The sequence below is a fragment of the Gorilla gorilla genome, chromosome 2, assembly GCF_029281585.2.
Source record: "Gorilla gorilla gorilla isolate KB3781 chromosome 2, NHGRI_mGorGor1-v2.1_pri, whole genome shotgun sequence".
In the NCBI taxonomy this organism is placed as follows: domain Eukaryota; kingdom Metazoa; phylum Chordata; class Mammalia; order Primates; family Hominidae; genus Gorilla; species Gorilla gorilla.
In genome coordinates this window covers 78,758,781-78,781,502 of record NC_086017.1, presented here as the reverse complement: position 1 = coordinate 78,781,502, position 22,722 = coordinate 78,758,781, and the positions used below count along the sequence as shown (strand labels likewise).

The following is a 22,722-nucleotide window of genomic DNA, read 5'->3' as shown; positions in this document are numbered from 1 at the left end:
ATTGTCAAACAAAAGATGATTTTAAGGTTGAACTGTAATACAGGTTTAGATTAAGCTTTTAAGAAGCCTTTATCCCACTAACAGATTAGAAAGGCCAATATTGTCTGCGACGGGCTTTGTCTTGCCATGTAATCCACTCATGGCTGAATTTACTGTGTATATATGTCCATGAGCTGTTTGTTAACAGTAGCTAAATCACACTGTACTTTTCCTAAAATGCTCTGCGAGTTATTGTTACAGCTGGAAGGCACCTTGGAGATCATCCGATTAAACTGTATTTGTTTACAGATGAGGAATTTGGGAAGCATAGAGATTAAATGACCATTCATTTGGGAGTGAAACTGGGGGCTTACATTTATTCATTTATTAACAAAACATATTTAACTTCCATGGTATGCAAGATATTATACTAGCAGTTGGGGTAGAAGAGAAATAAGACATTATCCTCCCCTCAAGAACTTTACATTCTGGTTATAAGTAAATAGACTCTCACTTGCCCATAGTAATGATGATAGTATTAGAAGACCCGTTATTTAATGTTTACAAATATTTTTTATGTAGAAGTTAGATCCTATCATGTAAAAACTTTTCAGATAAAATTCAAGTACTTGGCAACTTGTAGATAATCTCCAAAATTTATGTTGGCTATTGATTATGTTAAATAAAATCCTTAGACATTCTGTTTTGAATATTTGAAAAATGAGAAATGAGAGGAAAATTTCCAATTAAAAAGTGGTCTAATTAAAAGAAAGAAACCCTCTGCTGTAAGGATAATTGGGCCTTGAGAGATTTATGGCTAAATTGTCATTACCGTTAACATTTGTTCAGCCCCAGACCTGGGCAATTTCACTTGGACAACAAGCTGTGGAGCCATGCTGGGTGCTGCTGATTTTGGTGAGCGCATTTTATTTTATGTAACTTGCCAGCTAAGTTTTCAGTTTTATGTATACCGGATCTCAATTATCCATTATTACTTACCAGTGATTGCTTTTGTACTTTTTACTTCACGGTCACTTGAAGGCTAGAGTTTTTCTTCATTAACGAAATGCGTGGTTTGACCATATATCCATTAGGAAGGAATTTATCAGTGCACTTAAATGAAGATGCTGTGTGGTTTTAAGGAATTTCTCAGTTCTTAAAGTGACAGAGTGTAAACCATATATAAACATAGCATGTCTATTTATTTAAATCATCTCTGACTAGAAGAGCCTTTTTTAAAAATGGGAGAAGAATCTTATTTCTTTCTTTGTACATATTTATGGGCATATGTACAGTTTTGTTACATGTATAGATTGTGTAGTGGTCAAGGCAGTGCTTTTAGTGTATCCATCACCTGATTAATGTACATCGTACCCATTAACTGATTTGTCATCATCCACCCCCCTCAAAGCTTCTCACTCTGCTAAAACAACTCTCTACCACCTAATTTAGATGAGATGGTATTGGTAACACTTGAAATTAAAATGCCATTTATAAAATTCTTTAATATTTAATAGACAGTTATTGTCTTTAATGGCTCATTTACGACATACTTTAGCATGTTGTAAAATGGTTCAGTAGTAAATTCTTCACTGATGTTTTTAAGGAAGCAATAAAAAGCAATTTATGACAGGTATATACCACATATTGGTGGAAAAACATGTCTGCTTTAACATGTAACAATGAACATTCTCTAAATTACAAAAGTAATTCCACATATGTGGTAATTATAAATGATGGCTCAGTGGAGGTTCTGCCGTGTATCAGTGCTTGAAATATATTCACATAAACGTTGGTAACCTGTTAAGCACGTTTACTTTCATCAGTACACTCTTTAATATAAGAAGATCATTAATACCTGCCTTATTTCAGGATATATTTGTCAAGAGAGAAGTTACATTTCATTGTGCATGCTTTGGTGGAAAAGCTGTTTGCAGATTTCTAAAGACAATTCAATGTGATTGTGTTATTTAAGCAACTGGAAATGGAAACATCTTACCTCATTTCTGTCTAGAGAAATGATGAATGGTTTTATATAGGCAAGTTCTGCTTCGAGATTTCTATTGATTATCCCAGAATGGAAAGACATCACTTAGTGGGATAGTCTCCCCCCATCCCTACCCTTCCACTCATAAAACCCTCTAGTTACTCCCCAAACCCAGATTGCTGCTTTCTGAAACATTTCTCACTTCCATCATCTTCTGTCTGGGTGGAAATTAGTGTGGAAAAATGATTTACCACAATGTCTAAACTCTTTAGGGTGTCACCTCTTACATCATTAGCTGAAAAAATTATTCCTACTTGTGACCTAGTACCCAAGGGGCTGAGTACAGAAGGCACCAGGCTATCCCGGTAGATCCCAGCCCGGGAGGTCAGAGATGAACTGATGGTGAGTCTGGAAATAGCTAATTATCCAAACCTCCTCACTCTGGAGGTGATGCAAGATGCGCTTGGAGGTTTCCCTGGTGAGTGGGCAGGCGGAAGAGGGCAGTGTGGTTTAGTAGCGCTTGGGCTATTTGTTTGTTATTAAGCAGATTCTGTTTTGCTGTGTACTGTTGCAAAAATGCTTTTGAATTCAAATGTGTTAGGAGATGAGTTTGAGTGGATGCACAGACAAAAATCCATTTTTAATGTTTTGGTGCTGAATTCCTTCATAGAAATCAACCGAAGTAATTTAGCCTTCATGTATGATGTTCTGGCTCTGGTATATCTTCACTGAAACGTTTTAGAGAGTTCTATTCAGAAGTGCAGCTGTTTTCCATCTGTTTAAAAAAATGGTGGTGAAGGCACTCAAGCTGTATATAATTCTTGCATACTTGGTCTTAATTTGGGAAATGACATTAGTAAGCCTTTAATAAATCTGTAGCAAATGAGAAGCGTGTGCTACTGTTTTTCACTAGCTTTTCAGAGATGAGGCAATATTTATTTAGGCATTAATGTAACCCATCATAGGCACAATCCGAGCATCTGCTAACAAATTCAGTCCAATTGTCTACACAAATTCAGCCACAGACAGAATTTTTAATGTCAGATTGATGGCCAATGTCTTCAAGTCCTGAAGAAAGACAGATTTATTTTCCTCCTGTTTACTAAAGCATGAAAAGGGACTGGTATTTTTTGGAAATACTTTTACTAGAACTGAAACTGTAGGTACCTTGGTACCAGACAGCATAAATTAGAATCTTGGCTCAGCCACTTACTAGCTAAGTGAGCTTGGACAAGCCACTTCTACCTATGCCATATCGTGATGTAAATAAATCCTTCTTTTAAAGTGAGTTTATATTTTAAAATGACTAACAAGTGCATGGTTCCTAGCAGGCGCTATGTCAGTGTTTTTAAAATAAAAACAAATAAACCTTCTCTGGAGGCTTGGATGAATGCTCAGAGAGTTGAATTAACCAGAACATTCAAAGTTTCACTCCCCTTATTGCTTAGAATTGGCAATAAGCTCTCAATCATTTTAGTATATTTTATAAACTGAAGGCTTTTAAGTACGTATGTAATGTCTTAATTTGGTATAATTTCCAACTTAATGAAAAGTTCATAGAAGAGTACAAAGAATTCCCATATACCTTGTGCCCTGATTCACCAATTGCTTATCTTTTGCTTATTAGTTTTTGCATTCATTAATTCCCTCTCTCTTCTTCGTTCCCTCTATCCTGCTCTTCTCTCTCTCTCTTTCCTCTTGACTTCTTCCCGCCCATGTCTTCTTAAAGTCATTTGAAAATAAATGGGAGGCATTTGCCTCTTTATTCTTAAATATTTCAGGATGTATTTAATAACAAGCGCATTTTGTTTCTTAACTACAGTATGAGGATCAAAATGAGGAAATTTAATGTTGATAGAACACTGTAATGCAATCTACAGGCTATATTCAGATACTGTTGATTTTCTCAATAATGTCCTTTATGGCTACGTATATGTGTCCTTGTTTTTGTGTGGGCGTACAGTTCATTCTGAGAATGACTATTTTTTCCTGGTCCAAGATCCAATGTAAGATCACAGTTGCATTTGGTTGCCATGTTTCTTGCCTTTATTTGAGACAATTCTCATGGTTATTTTAATTTTTTTTGTCTTTCATGACCTTGATACTATTTAGGAATGCAGAGAAATTATGTTGCAGGATGTTGCTCATCTTTGAGTTCATCTGATTTTCCTCATAGTTAGATCCAGGTTTAAGGTCAGTGTGTCTTTCAATTTTAAGAGGAACTGGTATTTCATCATCGTAGAGCTTTAGAGTGAAAAGATGGGGGAAATGTGATGCCCTGCAGATTCACATGTGGAGTGAGGTGGGTGTAGCAGACCGAAGAGGTATTCTGAAGGTGCTCATCTACAAGTGAATGACTGTATTCTGAAAGAATAGTTCTCTGAGGGAATTCACCTCACCAATAATGGAGGCAAGTAGATCAACAGACGAGGAAGGCACAGCCTCTCTATTTTCCTTGATAAGAAATCAAGTGTAGGTAGAATTCTTTCTTGTGTAACATGGAAATAAATTAAACATCTGAAGAATGGGCTCTTCTGCCTGGGAACCTCAAAGTTTCTTGGTACTGGGAGACATAAATAGGCTTTCTGCTCTTTTGTAGTAAATCAGTAACTGTCTCCACATAATACCCACACATCAGGCAGAAGGTGAAAAATGCAGCCCAGCATCTACCATCTTTTTAGTTCATTCCGAGAATGACCAGACATGTTCTAAAAAAATTTTTTTAGTCTAGATATGGGCAATGTCTTTCATCATTGAAAACACTGAGACTCTTTAAAAACAAATGACTTTTGAAGCAGACTGATAGGACTGTGTTATAGTTGGGAACAACAGAGGAATAAAATGATTGCAAGTAAATGCTTTCTTTTGGTGCCATGCACAAAGTTATTGATCTTGAATGTACTGAAGTTAGAAGTGACACAGTTTGGTTTAAATGTGCCTTCCAAAACTCATGTTGAAATTTAATTGTCATTGTGATGGTATTAAGAGGTAGGATTATGAAGAGGTGGATTAGGTCGTAAGGCCTCCACCCTCATGAATGTATTAATGTCATTATCTCGAGGGCTGTGTTCCTTATTGTGAGAGTGGGTTGTTATACAAGCAAGTTCAGCCCTTTCTCACTCTCTTGAGCACTCTTTCCCTTCCATCTTCTGCCATGGGATAATGTAGCAAGAAGGCCCTCACCAGATGCTGGCACCTTGATATTAGACTTCCCAGTTCTGGAACTATGAGAAATAGATTTTTTTAAAGGTATTCTGTTTCAGTTTCAGGTATTCTGTTACAGCAGCAGAAAACAGACTAAGGCAAAAAATTGGTACAGAGAATGGGGTTATTGCTATAACAAATACTTGAAAACGTGGAAGTAGCTTTGGAGTTGGGTAATGGGTAGAGGCTGGAACGGTTTTGAAGTAAATGCTGAAAAACTGTATTGCTGTGAATGGAGTGTTAAGGGTGGCTCTGGTGAGGGCTCAGAAGAGAATAGCTGTAGGGAAAGTCTGAGACTTCTTAGAGATCACTTAAGAGGTTGTGATCAGAATGTTGTTAGAAATATGGACGGTAAGGGCCATTCTGATGAAGTCTCAAGCAGAAATGAGAAACATGTATTGGAAACCAGAGTAAAGGCAATCCTTGTTTTAACATGGTAAAGAATTTGGCTGAATTGCGTCCATGCACTAAGGTTTTAGAAGATGGAAGTGTTTTATAAGATTCCATTAGAAGATGGAATTTAAGAGCAATGATCTAGGATATGTGGCAGGAGAGTGTTCAAGGTGCTGCATGGCTTCTTTTGGGTGCTTACAGTAAAATGAGTGAATAGAGAAATTATTTAAAGGCAGAATTTACAATTAAAGGGGAAGCAGAACAGAAAGATTTGGAAGACTCTCTGCCTGGCCATGTGAAGAATAAAACAGCATATTTGGGAGAGAATACTAAGGGTGTGATCAGGCAAAAGAGATTGCTAAAATGATTGATACAGCTGGAATGGAGCCAGGTGCTTGCTGTTCGAGACAATGAGAAAATTACCCTGATGATATTTCAGAGATCTTTCAGGCAAGCTAGCACCTCGAGGGCAAGATTTCAAGAGGGGTACCTGTGGGACCTCAGCATTCAATGCCCTATGCAGCCTTGGAATTCTCCCCAAATTCCAATGCAGCACCCCTCAAGCAGGCCCAGGTACAGCTAGTGCCAGAGCTTCAGAGGGCACAAGTGGTATGCCTTGATGGTGTCCACATGGTCTGATCCTGTGGAAGTTCAGAGTGCATGAGCCTTGGGGCCATAGTCACCTCCACATAGATTCCAAAGGATGTATCAGACAGTCTGGGGTCCTGGCAGAAACTTGTTACAAGGAAGGAGCCACCACAGAGAGCATGTACTAGAGGGCAGTCATGGGAGCGAGGCTACCTCAGAGACTCCCAAAATGTAGAGCTGCCGGTGTACAACTCCAGCCTGGGAGAGCTGCAGGCATAAGACTCCAACCCAAGAGAGCTGCTGAGTGGATCAGGTCCAGCAAAGCCACAGGGGCAGGGCTGCCCTTGGCATTGGCAACCTAATTCCTGCTGTAGCATGTCCAGGATGCAGGACGTACAGAGCCAAAGGACATTATTCTCCAGCTTTAAGACTTGATGTTGTTTTACTTGTTGGGTTTTGGACATACTGAGAACCAGTAACTTCTTTTCTTTTTCTATTTCTCCCTTTTGGAATGGGAATGTCTGTTTTATGCCTGTTCTATCATTGTGTTTTGGAAGTAGATAACTTGTTTTGATTTTATAGGCTCACAGCTGGAGGACATTTGAGGTGGGATGAATCTTGAGTCTCATATCTGATTTAGATGGAACTCTGGACATTGGGCTTTTGAATTGATGCTTTTGGGCTATTGAGATGGAATGAATATATTTTGTATGTAAGAAGAACATGAGTTTTGGGAGGCCAGAGGTGGAATGTTGTGGCTTGAATGTCTCCTCCAAAACTCATGTTGAAATTTAATTGCCTTTGTGCTATTGGACTTCCTAGCCCCTAGAACTGTGAGAAATAAATTTCTTGGTAAATTACTCAATTTCTGTTCTGTTACAGCAGCAGAAAACAGACTAAGACATGACAAGAAAGAGTTAATTCTTTCAAGTAAGTGCCTCAGGTACACTCTGGGAAAATATGACTGAATGAGTTACTGCTCAGCCTAAAATTAAACTCCTGGCTTCTTGTCTGGCATATGAACTGTTAGATCCCATTACTTTCCACTGATGGATCTATTTTTTTAATGAATTGAAAAAAGAATACCCAGTGGTTCCTTTTGTGTGAAGAAAATAAGATAAATATTAGCCAGGAAAGGTCATTTTGGTTTCCAATATGTGGGGAGTTCATTATGATGGGTTCTGATAAATTATATTGTGTAGTTCTTTCTGATAGCAGAAGGTCACATCATGCCGTTGGGTGGACGTAAGGACAAACATACTTAATAAAGTTGGAGGATCTGGGAGATGAACATTTTCAAGTTGTTTTTTTCTGAGCAACTCATGTTTATACAGATATTTAAAGCCATTTCTCTCTTGTTGAACTAATTACTCAAGGCCCATACTCTCTTACATGCAGCCCCAAAGTGGTGAGTCTTCAAATTTATCACCGAAAGTGTTCTCTAATCAAACTTGTGGAATTATCTTTGGGTTATCTAAGAGAAAAATCTCAGTTGTGCTTGGTGGTGGATTCTTAATTGGTTCTACAGGATTCTAAAGTAATTAGACTGCATTTCAAAAATCATTTTATGTTATATTTGCAACTTGAATATTTATTAACACATATCATAATTTTTCTCTGATCTTTACCACTGGGAGGGATGTATTTAACTTAGCATCGTTACAAATGGTATAGTTTCATGTTCTGTTTTTTTCTTAAGATGTCTTTGCTTTAGGGTCATCTGAGTCCTTTTACAAATGTGTTCACTAAGTAGAAAAATCCTTTTAGGTTTATGCATTGAGGGAGTGTCAACTACAGTATTCACAAGTGTTCTTTATATTTTGGTATGGTGGATTATATTGGAAACACTTTTTCTCTTGGTGTCCTATTAATATTTTTTCAAAAAGCAACCTCATAGATTGTCTAGCATCATCTTCAGGCTTATGTCACACAAATCCAAGAATTCAGATCTTCGTGCTGGCTTTTCCACTGCTCCATGGGCTTGGGCAAATTGCATGTCTTGGGAATGCATTATCTCCAACTTCCATTTTTCCTGATGGTCAATGAAATGGGAGAGTGAAATTTGTGCATTTCAAATGATTTGGGACCCTCTGTTAAATTTTGAATACCCTTCCTGCCGCAGAAAGTTCTTTACAACTATATGGTGTTAACTAATATGTGGCTAGTTAATGACTGTAGAATTCTATATCTTTTCCTCCCTAACAGTAGGACACCTTACAACTATGGATATGTTTGGCTGTCTGCCACTTGCCTGAAACTGCATGTGTCATGGTTAAAAACCATTATTTTGCTACTGGAAATTAGTTTCATTTTAACATTAAAATGCTAATTGATTCCTTTTTTTTGGCCTTTTTAACATAGGTCTTCTGAGCTACGATAATTTTTTGGAACGGCAGAAATGATTGGTTCTAGCAACAGATGGGAATTTGGAGTCACTCTGAAATATATCCTGGAATAATTGTGTTTGACTAGAACCACATCTTATGAGGTCCCCAAGGTAAGATTATTTTAACGTTCGCCTGGACATGATATCTTTACAAAGTATTGAGAATTTAGCAAAAGTGAGTATCCTGGAGTTGATGATCCTTTTTAGAAGCCTGCTTTTACACTTTTTGGGAATTTGGGGAAATGTTGATTTTTTCATTTTAGCTTTCATCTGTGAAATGAAAATTATTTCAGTTTGCAAAATAGTACTTTGGTTTATTCAGTAGGGGAAAAAATGAGGAAATACAAATCTATTGCTGAATAGCTTTCTGGCCCCACCCCTACCACTCTGCCCTGGCATTTCTCTGGGGGGATGGTTGTTGAGCTATTGTTAAGTGAATACTTGTTTTAGAGTTGCTACTAATCCAGCAACTTGTTACATAGAATTGTCCACGTAAAAAGAAGATAGATTAGGGATCATTGCCCAGGATTTGGAATGTGTGCCCTTGAGACTTTTGATTTAAGGCATTTGTTGTTGGAATCCAACCAGGAAAACAGAAACCATTCTGCTGGCTTTTTCACTGCTCTGTGAGCTTGGGTAAATTGCATGTCTTGGGAATGAATTATCTCCAACTTCCATTTTTGTCCAGTGGGAAGTGAATTCAGGAGACTGGTTATACATATGATGGGAGAGTCAGAGAAACTGAGCAGAAGATACACAGGAAGCCACTGCCATCCCCTGGCTGGGAACCATGGAAGCAGTTAGACCGTGGGGAGGCAGTGCCTAGAAGAAGGAAACTAGAGTGGAAGCTAGAACCACAGTGGGCCCTTCTGGCAGGAACTGGAGCCATGGTGGAGAGATGGCCACCCCACAGATCCTGCCAAAGACAGAGAAGGAAAGGAGAAATGTCCTGGCCTATCCCTTTTCCTATTCTCCAGGCTCCAGCTGTTGCCTTTCCTTGACTGAACCCAGCCAGTAACCAGCTGACCTGGGAGCCTGGGAAATGCAGCCTAGAGGGCCCTCTAGCCCTCAATATAGGGGAAGTGGGAGGAATGGATCTGAAGGCAAAACAGGCCCAGGCTGTCATATAATTCATATATTTAAAATAAACTTTTGTTTCTTTTTAATAAACTTGTTTATTTTCATTTTATAATATCACTTTCATTACTGAAGAACATCCCATCTTGTGGCTGTGTCATAATTTGTTTAACCAGTCTCATACTGTTAAACATTTGGATCATCATTTTTTTTGTCTTTCCCTCCCTGCCTCCCTGCCTCCCTGCCTCCCTGCCTCCCTGCCTCCCTGCCTTCTTTTTTTGAGACAGGGTCTCACTCTTTGCTCAGGCTGGAGTGTGGTGGTATAATCATAGCTCACTCCTGCCTTGAATTCCTGGCCTCAAGCATTCCTTCCACCTCGGTCTCCCAGTGTGCTGGGATTACAGGCATGAGCCACCATGCATGGCCAGATCATTTTTAATAGTATAAACACTAAAAAAAGTCCCATACATTGCTGGTTATTTCTTTAGGGTTAAATCCTATAAGTGATCTGCTGGATTGTAAACGTTTGACACACATGATCAAATTATCGATCAATTTATGGTTTTATCAGGTTAAACTCTTTCTCTTTGTATTAGAGATATTGCATTCAATTATTGCCAACAGTGGGACATTATTTTAAATATTTTAATTGCTTTCCTTTGAGTGTGGGTGGCATTGTGGTTTTGATGAGTTTCACATCTTTGATTAAATTACACCTGTAAGGAATAGATGAAGGGATTTCACAGGTGTTTTTAAGGTTTCACATACACTGAATTTAGTTAATCAAAAGAGAGACTATCCTGGGTGGGGCTGACCTAATCAGATAAGCCCTAAAAGGGGACTGAGCCTTTCCTGGAGGAAGAGATTCAAACCATGAAGGAGCATGTGCAGGGGCCATGTGGCAAAGACATGAAGGGCTTGAGAGCAGTTCCTGGTCGATAGCAAGAATAAGGGGAATACAGAGAGTCCCAGGAAAATGGCTTTTGCCAACAACCTGAGAGCACTTGGAAGTGATCCTTCCCCAGTTGAGCCTCCAGATGAGGACACACCCAGCTGACACCTTGATTTTAGCCTGTGAGTTTCTGAGCAGAAAACCCAGCCAGAACATGCCAGACTCCTGACTTATAGAAACTGTGAGATACTATATCGGTGTTGTTTCACACTGCTCCTGTCCAAGCACTAACTAGGCCCGACCCTGCTTAGCTTCTGAGATCAGGTGGGTTGAGGGTAGTATGGCTATAGATTGTTGTTTTAAACTTCTATGTTTGGTAATTTGCTTCAGACGTTGCTAACATTGTAAACTTACACAGAAACATGGAGCCTCTCTGCTTTGAGGGGCCTTTCGTTTCTCAAAGCATGCCTTCCATCTCCACCTCAGTGTACACACATGAAGGGGACAGAAACTCTAGAAACAGCTTGAAAGGTGGCAAAGAAAATAATACGTGGATCTTACCTGAGTTCTAGATGCTATTATCAATCACATAATTTGGGGGAAGTCCAGAGGCTCAAATTCCGGTATTGGATGATTTTTTTTTGTTAATGTAACACTCTGTCTCACACATAATGTTTTAAAATTCCAGTTATTACCCCAGTATCAGCTATCAATCTATTTGTTACAAAGGCTTATTCCTCTTACCCAAGGATCAGAAGTTCAAATGGCCACATGTAAATGAGTTGGGCTGGTTGGGCCCAAGGTACTGACTAGTGGGAGGGACTGTGGAGACCCTTCTAGGGGCAGCTGCGACCATGGCAGCCTGTTACTCCCATGTGGAAATGTGAGCCCAGGGATGCCAGGAATAATTTTTCAAGAGAATCTGGATTCTGATTTGCAATCTGGACATTGTATGTGTTGGCAACCAATTCAATTTATTTCTTTTTTTTTTAAAGCACAGATCAAACAAAACACATTTGCAGGCTGGATCAGATACCCTGGCTTCCAATTTGTCATAATTAGTGGCCCCAAAAGGGACAATTTCAAGGCATCACATAAATGAAAGATTAATTTTCTATTGCTGCATTGCAAATTACCCAACATAGCCGTTTAAAACCACTTTGAAACAGTTTAAAAGGGCAAAAAGAAGCCAGTGCTTTTTGTTACCTTTAACACCAAGTTCTTCAAACATGATTGGCCTGGCTACTTAAAAAGCAGACCAAATCTCAAATCAATGAGCAATACACCTTTTAACAAGATCTATTTGACAGAATTGTGAGAGGTCACCGAGAGAGAATGTTGGCAGCAGAATACGTGTGTGTCTCGGCGTATGGTGTGGGCATTCAGTTCCCCTGAGGCTTTGATGTGTTTTCGTGGAGTAGGAGACTGGGACTTTCGTAGAGGCACTGCTAGGTTGCTGGGAGCTGGAGATGCTTCCTTATAGGACTTCCTTAGGGGTCTTGCCTATAGTGTGACTCAGGCAAGAAGCCAAACTCAGGTACCATGTTTTTATTGTCGGCCCATAAGTGTGTATACATTTGCATATATTAAACGGGGGTTTCTTTGATCCATTGTGGTAATAATAGATGCCATGAGGCATGTGTGAGGAAGAACCTATTATCACCGGAATTTCAGATGCCAAATGCAGTGAGTTTTGCTTCAAAAGTTAATATAAAAAAAGCAAACAAAAAAAGTTAATCAAGTTCTATCTACTTAATTCCCTTCTGATGTTATAAAATGGCAGAAAATTAGGCAGCTGGGAATAATGTTTTTGATATCTTCCTTTTTTTACTCTTTTGTTTTAGAATAGACCATGCAACTGAATTGTCATGTGAACTGAATTGTCTTTGAGCAACTGTTTTGATACTGTCCATCATACAAAGTTAAATTTATTTTATATTCACCTGTATTTGCCCATACTTCTCCCCAAAGGAGGAGTTGAGATTGGTTTAATCAACTATGAACCTAGTCTTCCAGACCAGAAAGCCTTAGTGTACAGTCAGAGAAACCAGGAGAAAGTTCGTGGACCACATGTGCAAAATCTCCATGGATTCTTTCAGATCCAGAAACCATATATATTTTATTTGGATCTGGCTCTAGTGTGTTGCTTTTACATCTCACGGTATAAAATAGAATAAAATCCCCATGCTCTATTAGGGTAACTCAAGCAACAACTTGCAGATTCATAAATAAGCTTCTCACTGATGCATAGTGCTAACTTGGAAAACTCTTAATTATCAAAGGTTTTTATTGAAAATTTAGTTAATGCTCAGTGCAAATAAGGTTTGATTGGTCTTCTGTTTTCTTGGGAGAAAGGAATTCCAGCTCCAGGGATCTGCCCCTGCTTTCTCCCGCCTTCCTAGGATGGTGCTTGCCAGGGAGTCTGGCCTTCCTCAGCCCTCACTGACTCCAGCCCTGCTTTTCCTCCAGGATGAGAGTCTGTGCTAAGTCAGTGTTGCTGTCGCACTGGCTCTTTCTAGCCTACGTGTTAATGGTGTGCTGTAAGCTGATGTCCGCCTCAAGCCAGCACCTCCGGGGACATGCAGGTAAGCCCTTTAAGCTCATTATGCACTGCTGAGATAATAAAACCCCTCCAAATGTCAGAGTCCACATTTTAGACACAGATAACTGATGTGAGCTTCTGATGGTGTGTAAATAACTAGAGGAAGCATGAAATATGGCGGAGTAACACAGTTTAATGGTTTAGTGCTTTAAGAGTCCTTTAAAAATATTTTTCAGGCTTCTAAAAACTTTTGTTTTCTTGGGCACACTTTTATTTTTATAGCAGTTTTTCTCAAGGAATCCCAGAAAACCATCAGCAATTTGTGTGGTTGGCGTGTGTGTGTGTGCATACATGTCAGTCCATCTGCCCTTCCATCCATCCACTCCTGCAGCTTCCTTAGAAGTAGAACATCTTTATGATAAACTTAAACTAACACTTATAGGGCTTTAGTGAAGGGAATAGTCAGATAATTTAAGATCTTTTTGAGAGATGTGGAGAAAATATGCTACATGATTTTTTAAAAAAAGAAAAGAGAAAAAGCTGTGGTAACTTTCCTAAGGGACTTAAAGTGGGTGTTGTCTAAAGATTTAGAGGCAGTCATTCTGATAACTTCTAGTGAAACTCATATCTCTGCATTGCTGATTTTTAACAGCGAGATCAAAACCGTCAGCTACCGATCAGTTTGTGTGTTTTTGTGTGTGTGTTTCTGTCCTTTCTTTCTTACATCAACATTTAAAGTGACACAGTGGAAACTCCCCAGTAAATTGTGTTTTCCTGAATAATTCATATGTGTCAATGGACTTGTCAATTAATTTACTCTCTCAGCTTTGGTAATCTGAGGCATGGCAGTGCCAGAAATGTTTTGACTTCTTTGGGAAAGAGTGATGCCTGAACCCTAAATCACGTATGGGTCAGAATTATAAATTCTGTCTCCAAAGGTCTTGTGTATAGAAACTTCATGAGATATTGTTACCACCAAATATATAACATGTCATACTTTCCACTTCGTTATTCTGATGTTTTAAGGTTAGTCATAATTTAAGGCTCAAGATAATTTTTAAAATCTCACACAACTCAATTTTCCCTCCTCAAGTGACGGTTCCAAGAAGATGAGAAAAATAATGATTGAAGTTTCAGCAAATCAGCATAAAATCAATACCATTTGGCTGCTGTGAAGTGCCCACAGCTAGTTGGTTATTGTGCTGTGCCTATTTTTATGAGTTTGTTCACGAGGATAGTGTTTGAGGTGCTCAATCTTATCTCTCTTCTTGAGTGGAGTTTAAGAGTCAGATTAGTTGACAGGTGAAGCATTTCAGTGGGATTACCACCCACTCCCATTCATGCTATAAATTTTCTCTAATGATCTTCAGGGAATGAAAGTCCATGATCCTTGCAATGTCCATGTGTCATTTTTGTCCCAGTTTAGTGCTCAGCTGATGGAGAACTCAGGATCACCAGAATTAATTGGGGCAGTGCACCGAGATCCTGAGAAACTCTGGTCAGATTTTCACTCTACTGTGGGTATATTATAGGAAGTCTGACAGCAGGAGCAAGTTGCAGAGTGTTACCCGCAAACGGCTGTGTCTGAGTGTCCAGAGAGGCTCCTGGCACTGTCCCATGGGCTTCATGGTTAGTGCTGGCCAATTAAAGAAATGGTGGCACTAGGAAACCCTAGTTAGAAGTTGGATGCTTTTTATGGCTTGGATTAGAAGAGTGGATGTTGATTGCTGTGTGTAAACAAGGAGGTATTTTACAACCCTGTCTCCACCTACCTGGCTAAGAGACACAGAAGGAAGGTGGGAATCTCCCCCCAGTTTTGGGAGATGGGTGTTATGGTAGGTGTGTATCAGAGATGTAATTTTAGTTTAAGCATTAAAAAAACCAAAATGAAAACCCACCCTATTTTCACAGGTTGGGTGGTGAGACTCTTTCTTGAAGACAAATGGCATTAATACATTTCCACAGAATCCAGAGGTAGTATTTTTAAGCAACTAAAAAACACAAAAGACGGCTTTTGTTGTTTTTAAAGTCTATTTTCCATGATAATTGAGCAGGAGATCACGTACACATATAGGACTGTGTAGCTTCAAGCTGTAGAAAAGGTGAAGGGGCCAATTGGCAGGTTCGTTTCTTTTAAAAGGAGGCCAGGGTAACTCTTGTTATTTCTTCAGCTAGCAATTTGTCCTTTTGTTCCTTTTTTTTTTTTTGGCTGTAAGCAGTGCATCATTTCCCCACAAGAGGGTAGCAAATATGTTTTGTGCAGTGGAAAGATGCCTTCTGGAAGGAAGTTTCGGAAACTCAACTCCTGTGGAATTAAAGATTTAGGGATCTTCCTAGAAATTTCATCTGGTATAGACATGAGTAGTTGGGACACAAAGCATCTTACAACTTTAAGATTTATTCCTGTGAATACTAGGAGACTTCAAAAATTCAGATTTTTGTCCTTTAAAGATGGAGTCATAGCTAGTTTTCTGATGGAGCTGAGAAAGTTGAGAACTTGGGTGCTATTGATTTATACGTTCATTTTAATAGTTCCATTTCCCTAGAGAACTTTGAATATAACCTGGACTGCACTATTTCAATTCCACAAAATGCTGTGGTGCTTGGTGACTATTTAATAAAATCTGTTGGCATAAAGCCCCTGGAAAAACTGGGGCACACCTGGAAATGAGGCAGGAAAGGAAATCAAATGTTGGGGGGTCTAAAGTCAAACCTAATTCTGGTTCTGGTACATCCTGGCTGTGTGGCCTTTTCCAGGCCACTTAACCTCTCTGAACCTGTTTTATCATCTGTAAAAATGGAATGATATCCATGCCTATTTTATTTGGAGTTATTGGGATAACTAAATAAGGAAAATAGGTGAAGGGATTAGCACATAGTAAACATTCCATAAATGGCAGCTGTTTTCACATTTGGAGGCATCTAGAATGAGTGTGGAAAGGTTCGCATTCCAGGAACGGCTGAAGACTGTGAGCATGGGTAGGTAGATGTGGTCAGAGCCTTCAGGGTTTGAAGATCTCTCATGCATAAGAGAAAAAGGCTTGTTTTTTCATTGTTCTAGTAAGCTGACTGTGGCGAAGAAAGTTGCTCTATGAAGACTGAGGTTTCAGCTCAACCTTAAGGAGAGAAAGGCTTCAACAAGCTGGAGAACAGAGTGACCCAGAAGGGTGTTGAGAGCCCTTTTATTTGCTGGCCTTGACCTAAATCTGCTGTAGAGAGTATGTCTCAGTGATTGGGAAGTAGTGAGATGTCAAGAATTGTGAAGGGTCTGAGCTTTTACCCTCCTTGCAAGCTAACAGGTTAGCTGGTCATAGTTTCGTGGATGCTGGGCAGAAGGCATGACATGCTTGGGTCAGAGACAAAAGATTTTATTTTATTTTAATTAACCAATTAATTTTTTGAGATGGAGTCTCCGTCTGTCACTTATGCTGGAGTGTAGTGGCGCAGTCTCGGCTCACTGCAACCTCTGCCTCCCAGGTTCAAGAGATTCTCTTGCCTCAGCCTCCTGAGTAGCTGGGGTTATAGGCACCTACCACAGCGCCCAGCTAATTTTTGTATTTTTAGTAGAGGTGCGCTTTCACCATGTTATCCAGGCTGGTCTCGAACTCCTGACCTCAAGTGATCCACCCACCTCGGCCTCCCAAAGTGCTGGGATTACAGGCCTGAGCCACTGCGCCCGGCCCCAGACAAACGATTTTATTACTCATGGCAGAGGAAGCAGCACGAGCTTCAGTTTTGCTTCAGTTCTTTTTTCATTCTTGGGCAAGTTATGAAACCTCTTCGGGACTCAGCCTCTTTCTATGTAAAATGAGAATTATAAAAATAATAAAAAATAAACCTCACGGTTATAATAAGGAATCAATTAATACCTGGGAAATGCTGAGAACTGTGTTTGCTTAGTGAGTGCTCAAATGCTAGTTATCCTTATTTAGACCTGTCTTCTTCTTTTGAATGTTATCTGTTTTGTAGAGGTTCCGTACTGTTCAAATTTATGGAAATTTAGGTTTTCTGTTTTTTTTCCTGTTATAAATGATTATGCAAAATATTCATGTTGTGATTGTGTGTTTTGGTGATTTATGTTATTTTTAACTTAGGGTAAATTTTTTGAAGAGCAGTTGTTGCATCCAAGTTTGATCCCATGTTTTCTGTCCCCTATGATGGCGGAAATTTATAGGAACCCTGCAAATACTCTTGACTAAATAGCATACGCTGTTTTACTTCTAATTTTCTACAATAAACCTGGTAATTTCAAAAATACTAACAGAGTGGGGCATATAACATCTACTACAGGAGTCTCTCTGAGGCTTAAATTTGAGATAGCATTTGTGAAAATGATAAAATTGTATGTACAGGCGGCTATTTGTACTTTGCCGGCAGAAATGAATTGTACTTAACGCAGATGAGTTTGAAAAATGATTTGCCTGCATTGCCTAAGTTCTGACACTAGGGGGTAGGCAAGGCTTATCATAGCTAAATAGAGCCACATGTAATTTTGCATGTTATAAAGCTGCGCTGAAAAAAGTAAAAGGCAACAGAGGAAATTAATTTTACTAACACATTTCATTTAACCCAATATATTCAAAATATTACCATTTTAACATGTGACCCTAGCCACGTTTCAAGTGCTCAATAGCCACATGTGGTTAGAGCCTACTATGATAAGTACCATGAACTAATAATGAGTTAGGTCTTAATGTTGCTTTTTTAAAGATTGGAATTATGGGTTATTTTAATTTTCATGGGTCAGTCATAGAGCACATTGTTTTATCTCTCTTTATTTCACTTAATTTATGTTTTATTTAGTTATTTAGTTCTCTCTCTCTCTCTCTTTTTTTTTTTTTAAACAAATGACTACTAAATTTAGAAAAAGTACCAGGTAAGTGGGATTCGTAACCTCAAGTAATAAAGAATGGGGAAGAGTTCTGTTTCCTGATGAATAGCTTATGCTATTATTCTCTGCAAGAGCATATTTTTAGGGAGAGGGAAGTGGCAAAAGTAATTTGACAGTGTGTGTGTGTTTATGCATGTGATATCAACCATTAAGTCTTAAAGTTACCCACTAGCAAACTTATTTTGATCAATAATGAGCACTTACCCACTGGGGTAAGTGAAACCTGACGATACCGTTTTAATATGGTTTCTCCGGTACTTTTCTCCATCTTCGTTCTTCCTGTCCCACTTCCAGTGAATGGTTATTTCAGTAAATCTATGGATGTATTGCTATGCAGGCAACTCCACAATAGCCTACGCTATTTTATGAGCAAGAAAAAGAAAAGACTGTGGAATGGTTTAAAGGGTCTATGTTTTGGTAGCAATGGAAAAAGGCATCCATAAGATAGCGGTTACTTTACTCTCTCCCTGGGGAGTTTTTGCACTAAAAACACAGAGGGCCCACTGCAGCTAGATTCCATCTGACCCTTACAAAGTAGAGTGCAGGCACCTGTATTATTTAACAACCGTACTATTGATTACTCAGACCTGCAGCCAAAGATGAGAACAAATGATTCAGAAGTTAAAAAAAAAAAAAACTGAAAGTTTGACTCTAGCTCCTATCAAGGTACAGTTTGATGTGAGTGGTGATGAGTCTCCATTTCAGTCTTGCTATGACACGGTTAGGCTGAGGAGAGGTGTCACCCTGTCAAGGTGACCTCCATTTCCACCTCTTGGGAAGGACTGTGAAAATACTCATTTTGTACCAGCTCAGCTTTTTGAATGCTAAAAGCTTCCATCGTGAGGGATTCTACTAGCCTCCCTTGTACCCCATATTATATTTCTTCAGTGCCATCTTGATGGGCTCAGCTTTTAATAAGAAGGAAACAGTTATATTATATTATATGAACACTGCATATAACAGTATAGTGGTCCTTCAAAAACTAAAAATAAAAGGACCATTATGATCCAGCAATCCCACTGCTGGATATCTATCCAAAAGAAAGGAAACCAGAATATCAAGGAGATAACTATACTCCCATGTTTATTGCAGCCATATTTACAGCAGCCAAGATATGGGAACAATGTAAGTGTCCATCACTGGATGAATGGATAAAGCAAATGTGGTACATATATATAATGGAATATTATTCAGTCATAAAAAACAATAAAATCCTGTCATTTGCAGCAATATGGATGTAACTGAAGGTCATTATGTTAACTGACATAAGCCAGGCACAGAATAAATACTGCATGCTCTCATTCATATGTGAGAGCTTACAGAAGTAGATTTCATACTGTTTGGCTTTATATGCAGTGTTCATATTTGGCTTCTTCTCACCTCCTCAGCTGCAAGTTCAAGTCCCAGTGCCACTGGCAAGTTCAGCTTTGCGAAATGTCTGACAAATGAGCATGCTTTACATCCTTTGTGTGTGTGTGTGTGTGTGTGTGTGTGTGTGTGTGTGTGTGTGTGTGGAAAGAAAGGGTTGTATTACTGACGGGAGTAAAGAATTTCAGTTCCTCAAATGAGCTTGTGAGCCATCCTACTTGGCAGAGCAGGCATTTTCACCCTTCCCTCTTTGAGTCTTTAGGGCAGAACAGGCAACTGTCTTTGAAGAGTTCCTCGGGTAGTTTGGGAAAAGATTCTCCTTACCCTTGAGAAGAAACTTCCCTTTTTCTTCTTTCAATCCATGGCCTTAGACTCATCTAAACAAGGCCTACAATTTGGGGTTTAAAAAGCTACAGGTCAATACCTCATCTGTATGCCGGTGCTATACGAGGAAATTGGAATCATTTGTTCCATATAAGGAAAATAAAATCATTGGTAAAAAGAAACAGCAGGGGTAGAGACGGGGCAGGAAGAAAAATGACGTTTTGTGTTTTCCTAGGTGTTGCTTGGATGCTTTAAATATTTTGGTCCATATGGTAGTCTCAGAATAGAACACTGGAAATAATATTTTTGAAGGGACATTTAAAAACCCATTACAAAGGATTGATTGTGAGAAGACTGTGTTTGCAAGAGTTAAAAACAATTTGACTACTAAGGCCAAGTACCATCAATGCTTATATTTTAGGGTATGCCTGAAATCAGATAAGAACTATAACTAAGTCCGACAGGGTTAGAAGGGCCTGAGGTTGTTGGGTGTCTCCAGCTGGGCTCTGTTTTTTTCTTAGCTGTTGGGGATTGGGTAATGGGATCCTAGAAGCAGAGAGGGAACAAAAGAGAAATTTGTTTCAGGAAAAATATAATATAGGCATGAAATGAAAGAAGTGAATAGCAACAGTGTTGTTAGCAGCAGGCAATTTTTCAGTAGCTCATCACTGACATTGCACAGCTACCTGGGAAAGGGTTGGGAATAAATAACAGCCATCCAAGGGTGTGGGAGATTTCAGCAATCCAAACTTGGTTGTGCGTAAAGGAGTCAAGAGGTGTGTCTTCTTCCCCAAAGACAAACAGTTACAGATTTTGGAAAAGTCTCCTTTGCTCTGGAAAGTCTTATTTGTTGTTTAGAAAGCATTTGCAAGAAATAGTGGGAGGCTTGTCTTTCAAGTGGCACTTTCAAAGGCTGGTTGGATTTGAGCTAGAGAAATGAACATGTGAACATGTTGCTGTTTTCTGCCCTCCCTGCGAGTGTCCTGTGGTCATTTTAAGGCTTTTCAAGTAAGTGTTACCCGTGGAGGACAGTGATTTCTAACTATGCATAGTCTATATGTTTGAGCTGTTGCCGGCTAAACATATCCAATAGGAAATAATACCCACATTGAAAGGGAGAGAGCAGCTATTAATATGTACTACTTGTCTAGTTAGTTGCTTTCAGGATACCATCTAGAAATTGGAAACATTCACAGAATGGCTAGGTCAGCATTTTTCTGGCCCAGGGTGTGAGTGTGTGTGTGTGTGTGTGTGTGTGTGTGTGTATGTATGTCTGCGTGTGTCTGTCTGTTGTGTGTGTGTCTGTGTCTGTTTCTATTTGTCTTCTCCTGGAAAACAAGTATGACATTGTTTGATCTCTCCAGGTGAGAGCAAGGTTGTTAGCCTCTCCTACCTTATGTTGTACTGATCTGGAATTTGTTTTCTAATGAGCCTGATTCATGCCTCATAGGTGTGTGACACATCAGAACCTGGATTGTTTCTATAAGTCACTGAGACCTGAGTTTGAACCCTACTAATTTTAGAATTTGTAATGGAATGCGTGATGAAAGATCAGCCTTGAGATGATACGGCTGATATTTACCCATGCTGTCTATGAAAAGGGATTTGCTAAGCAAATAAATGGTGTAAATATATTTACCAAGGAGCTGTTCACGTTATCTTAAAAAATCGTCAAGTGCTTTGGGAAGCATTTATTTAACATGAAGTCAAAATGCTTGTGCCTTCTCTCTGCAAAGTCCTACCTATGTGACCCTGGGCAAAGTTATTTAATCTCCCTGAGCCTCAGTTTCTTCTTCCTGGAAGTGAGTATCACAACATCCCCTACCTAAAAGTATTTCTGTGACATGAAATGAGACAATTTATCTAAAGAGCTTGGTATTATGTCTGGAATTTAATGCATTCTCTTATTTATTATTGCTACATAATAGTTGTGCATATCTTTGGGGTACATGTGATATTTTGATACATATATACAATGTGTAATGATCAAACCAGGACAGCTGCAACATTGATCACCCCAAACGTTCACCCTTTCTTTATGTTGGGAATATTGTGATTCCTCTTCTCTAGCTATTTTGAACTAAAACTAAATTATTGTTAACTATAGTTACCGTACCATACTATTGAACACTACCTCATATTTCTTCTCTCTAACTGCATTTTTTTAACTATTAACCTCTGTTCATCTCTCCCTCCTCCCAACCGTTCCTAGCCCCTGGTAACCACCAATCAACTTTCTACCAGTATGAAATCTACTTCTGTAAGCTCTCACATATGAATGAGAGCATGCAGTATTTATTCTGTGCCTGGCTTATGTCAGTTAACATAATGACCTTCAGTTACATCCATATTGCTGCAAATGACAGGGTTTTATTCTTTTTTATGACTGAATAATATTCCATTATATATATGTACCACACTTGCTTTATCCATTCATCCAGTGATGGACACTTACGTTGTTCCCATATCTTGGCTGCTGTAAATATGGCTGCAATAAACATGGGAGTATAGTTATCTCCTTGATATTCTGGTTTCCTTTCTTTTGGATAGATATCCAGCAGTGGGATTGCTGGATCATTTGGTCCTTTTATTTTTAGTTTTTGAAGGACCACTATACTGTTTTCCATAGTGGCTGTACTAATCTACATTCCCCCAATGATGTATGAGTGTTCTCCTTTCTCCACATTCTTGCCAGCATCTGTTATTTTTTGTCTTTTTGATAAAAACCATTTTGACTGGGGTGAGATGATATCTCATTGTGGTTTTGACTTGCATTTCCCTGTTGATTAGTGATGCTTAGCATTTTTTCATATACCTGTTGGTCATTTGTATGTCTTCTTTTGAGAAATGTTTATTCAACTCTTTTGCCCATTTTAAAACTGGATCGTTTTTATTTTTTGCTGTTAAGTTGTTTGAGTTCCTTATATATGCTGCTTATTAATTGATTGTTGGATGGATAGTTTGCAAATATTTTTGGCCTTTTCATAGGTTATCTTTTCACTTTGCCGATTGCTTCCTTTGCAATGCAGAAAATTTTTGCTTTTGTGACCTGTGCTTTCGAAGTCTTACTAAAAAAATTTTTGCCCAGACC

The 22,722-nt window shown here is 38.9% G+C and overlaps 1 protein-coding gene across 4 annotated transcripts in view; it reads left to right on the top strand.

The window, feature by feature from the left end:
- The window catches only part of TAFA4 (TAFA chemokine like family member 4), a 202,801-nt gene that overhangs the window by 38,695 nt on the left and 141,384 nt on the right, over nucleotides 1-22,722 (top strand). For all 4 annotated transcript variants that reach the window (XM_019023142.4, XM_055383363.2, XM_019023141.4 and 1 more), the window contains exons 2-3: nucleotides 8,513-8,648; nucleotides 12,976-13,091. In XM_019023142.4, coding sequence (XP_018878687.1) covers nucleotides 8,635-8,648; nucleotides 12,976-13,091 — 130 coding nt within the window. In that variant the 5' untranslated portion in view covers nucleotides 8,513-8,634. The remainder of the gene's footprint in view (nucleotides 1-8,512; nucleotides 8,649-12,975; nucleotides 13,092-22,722) is intronic.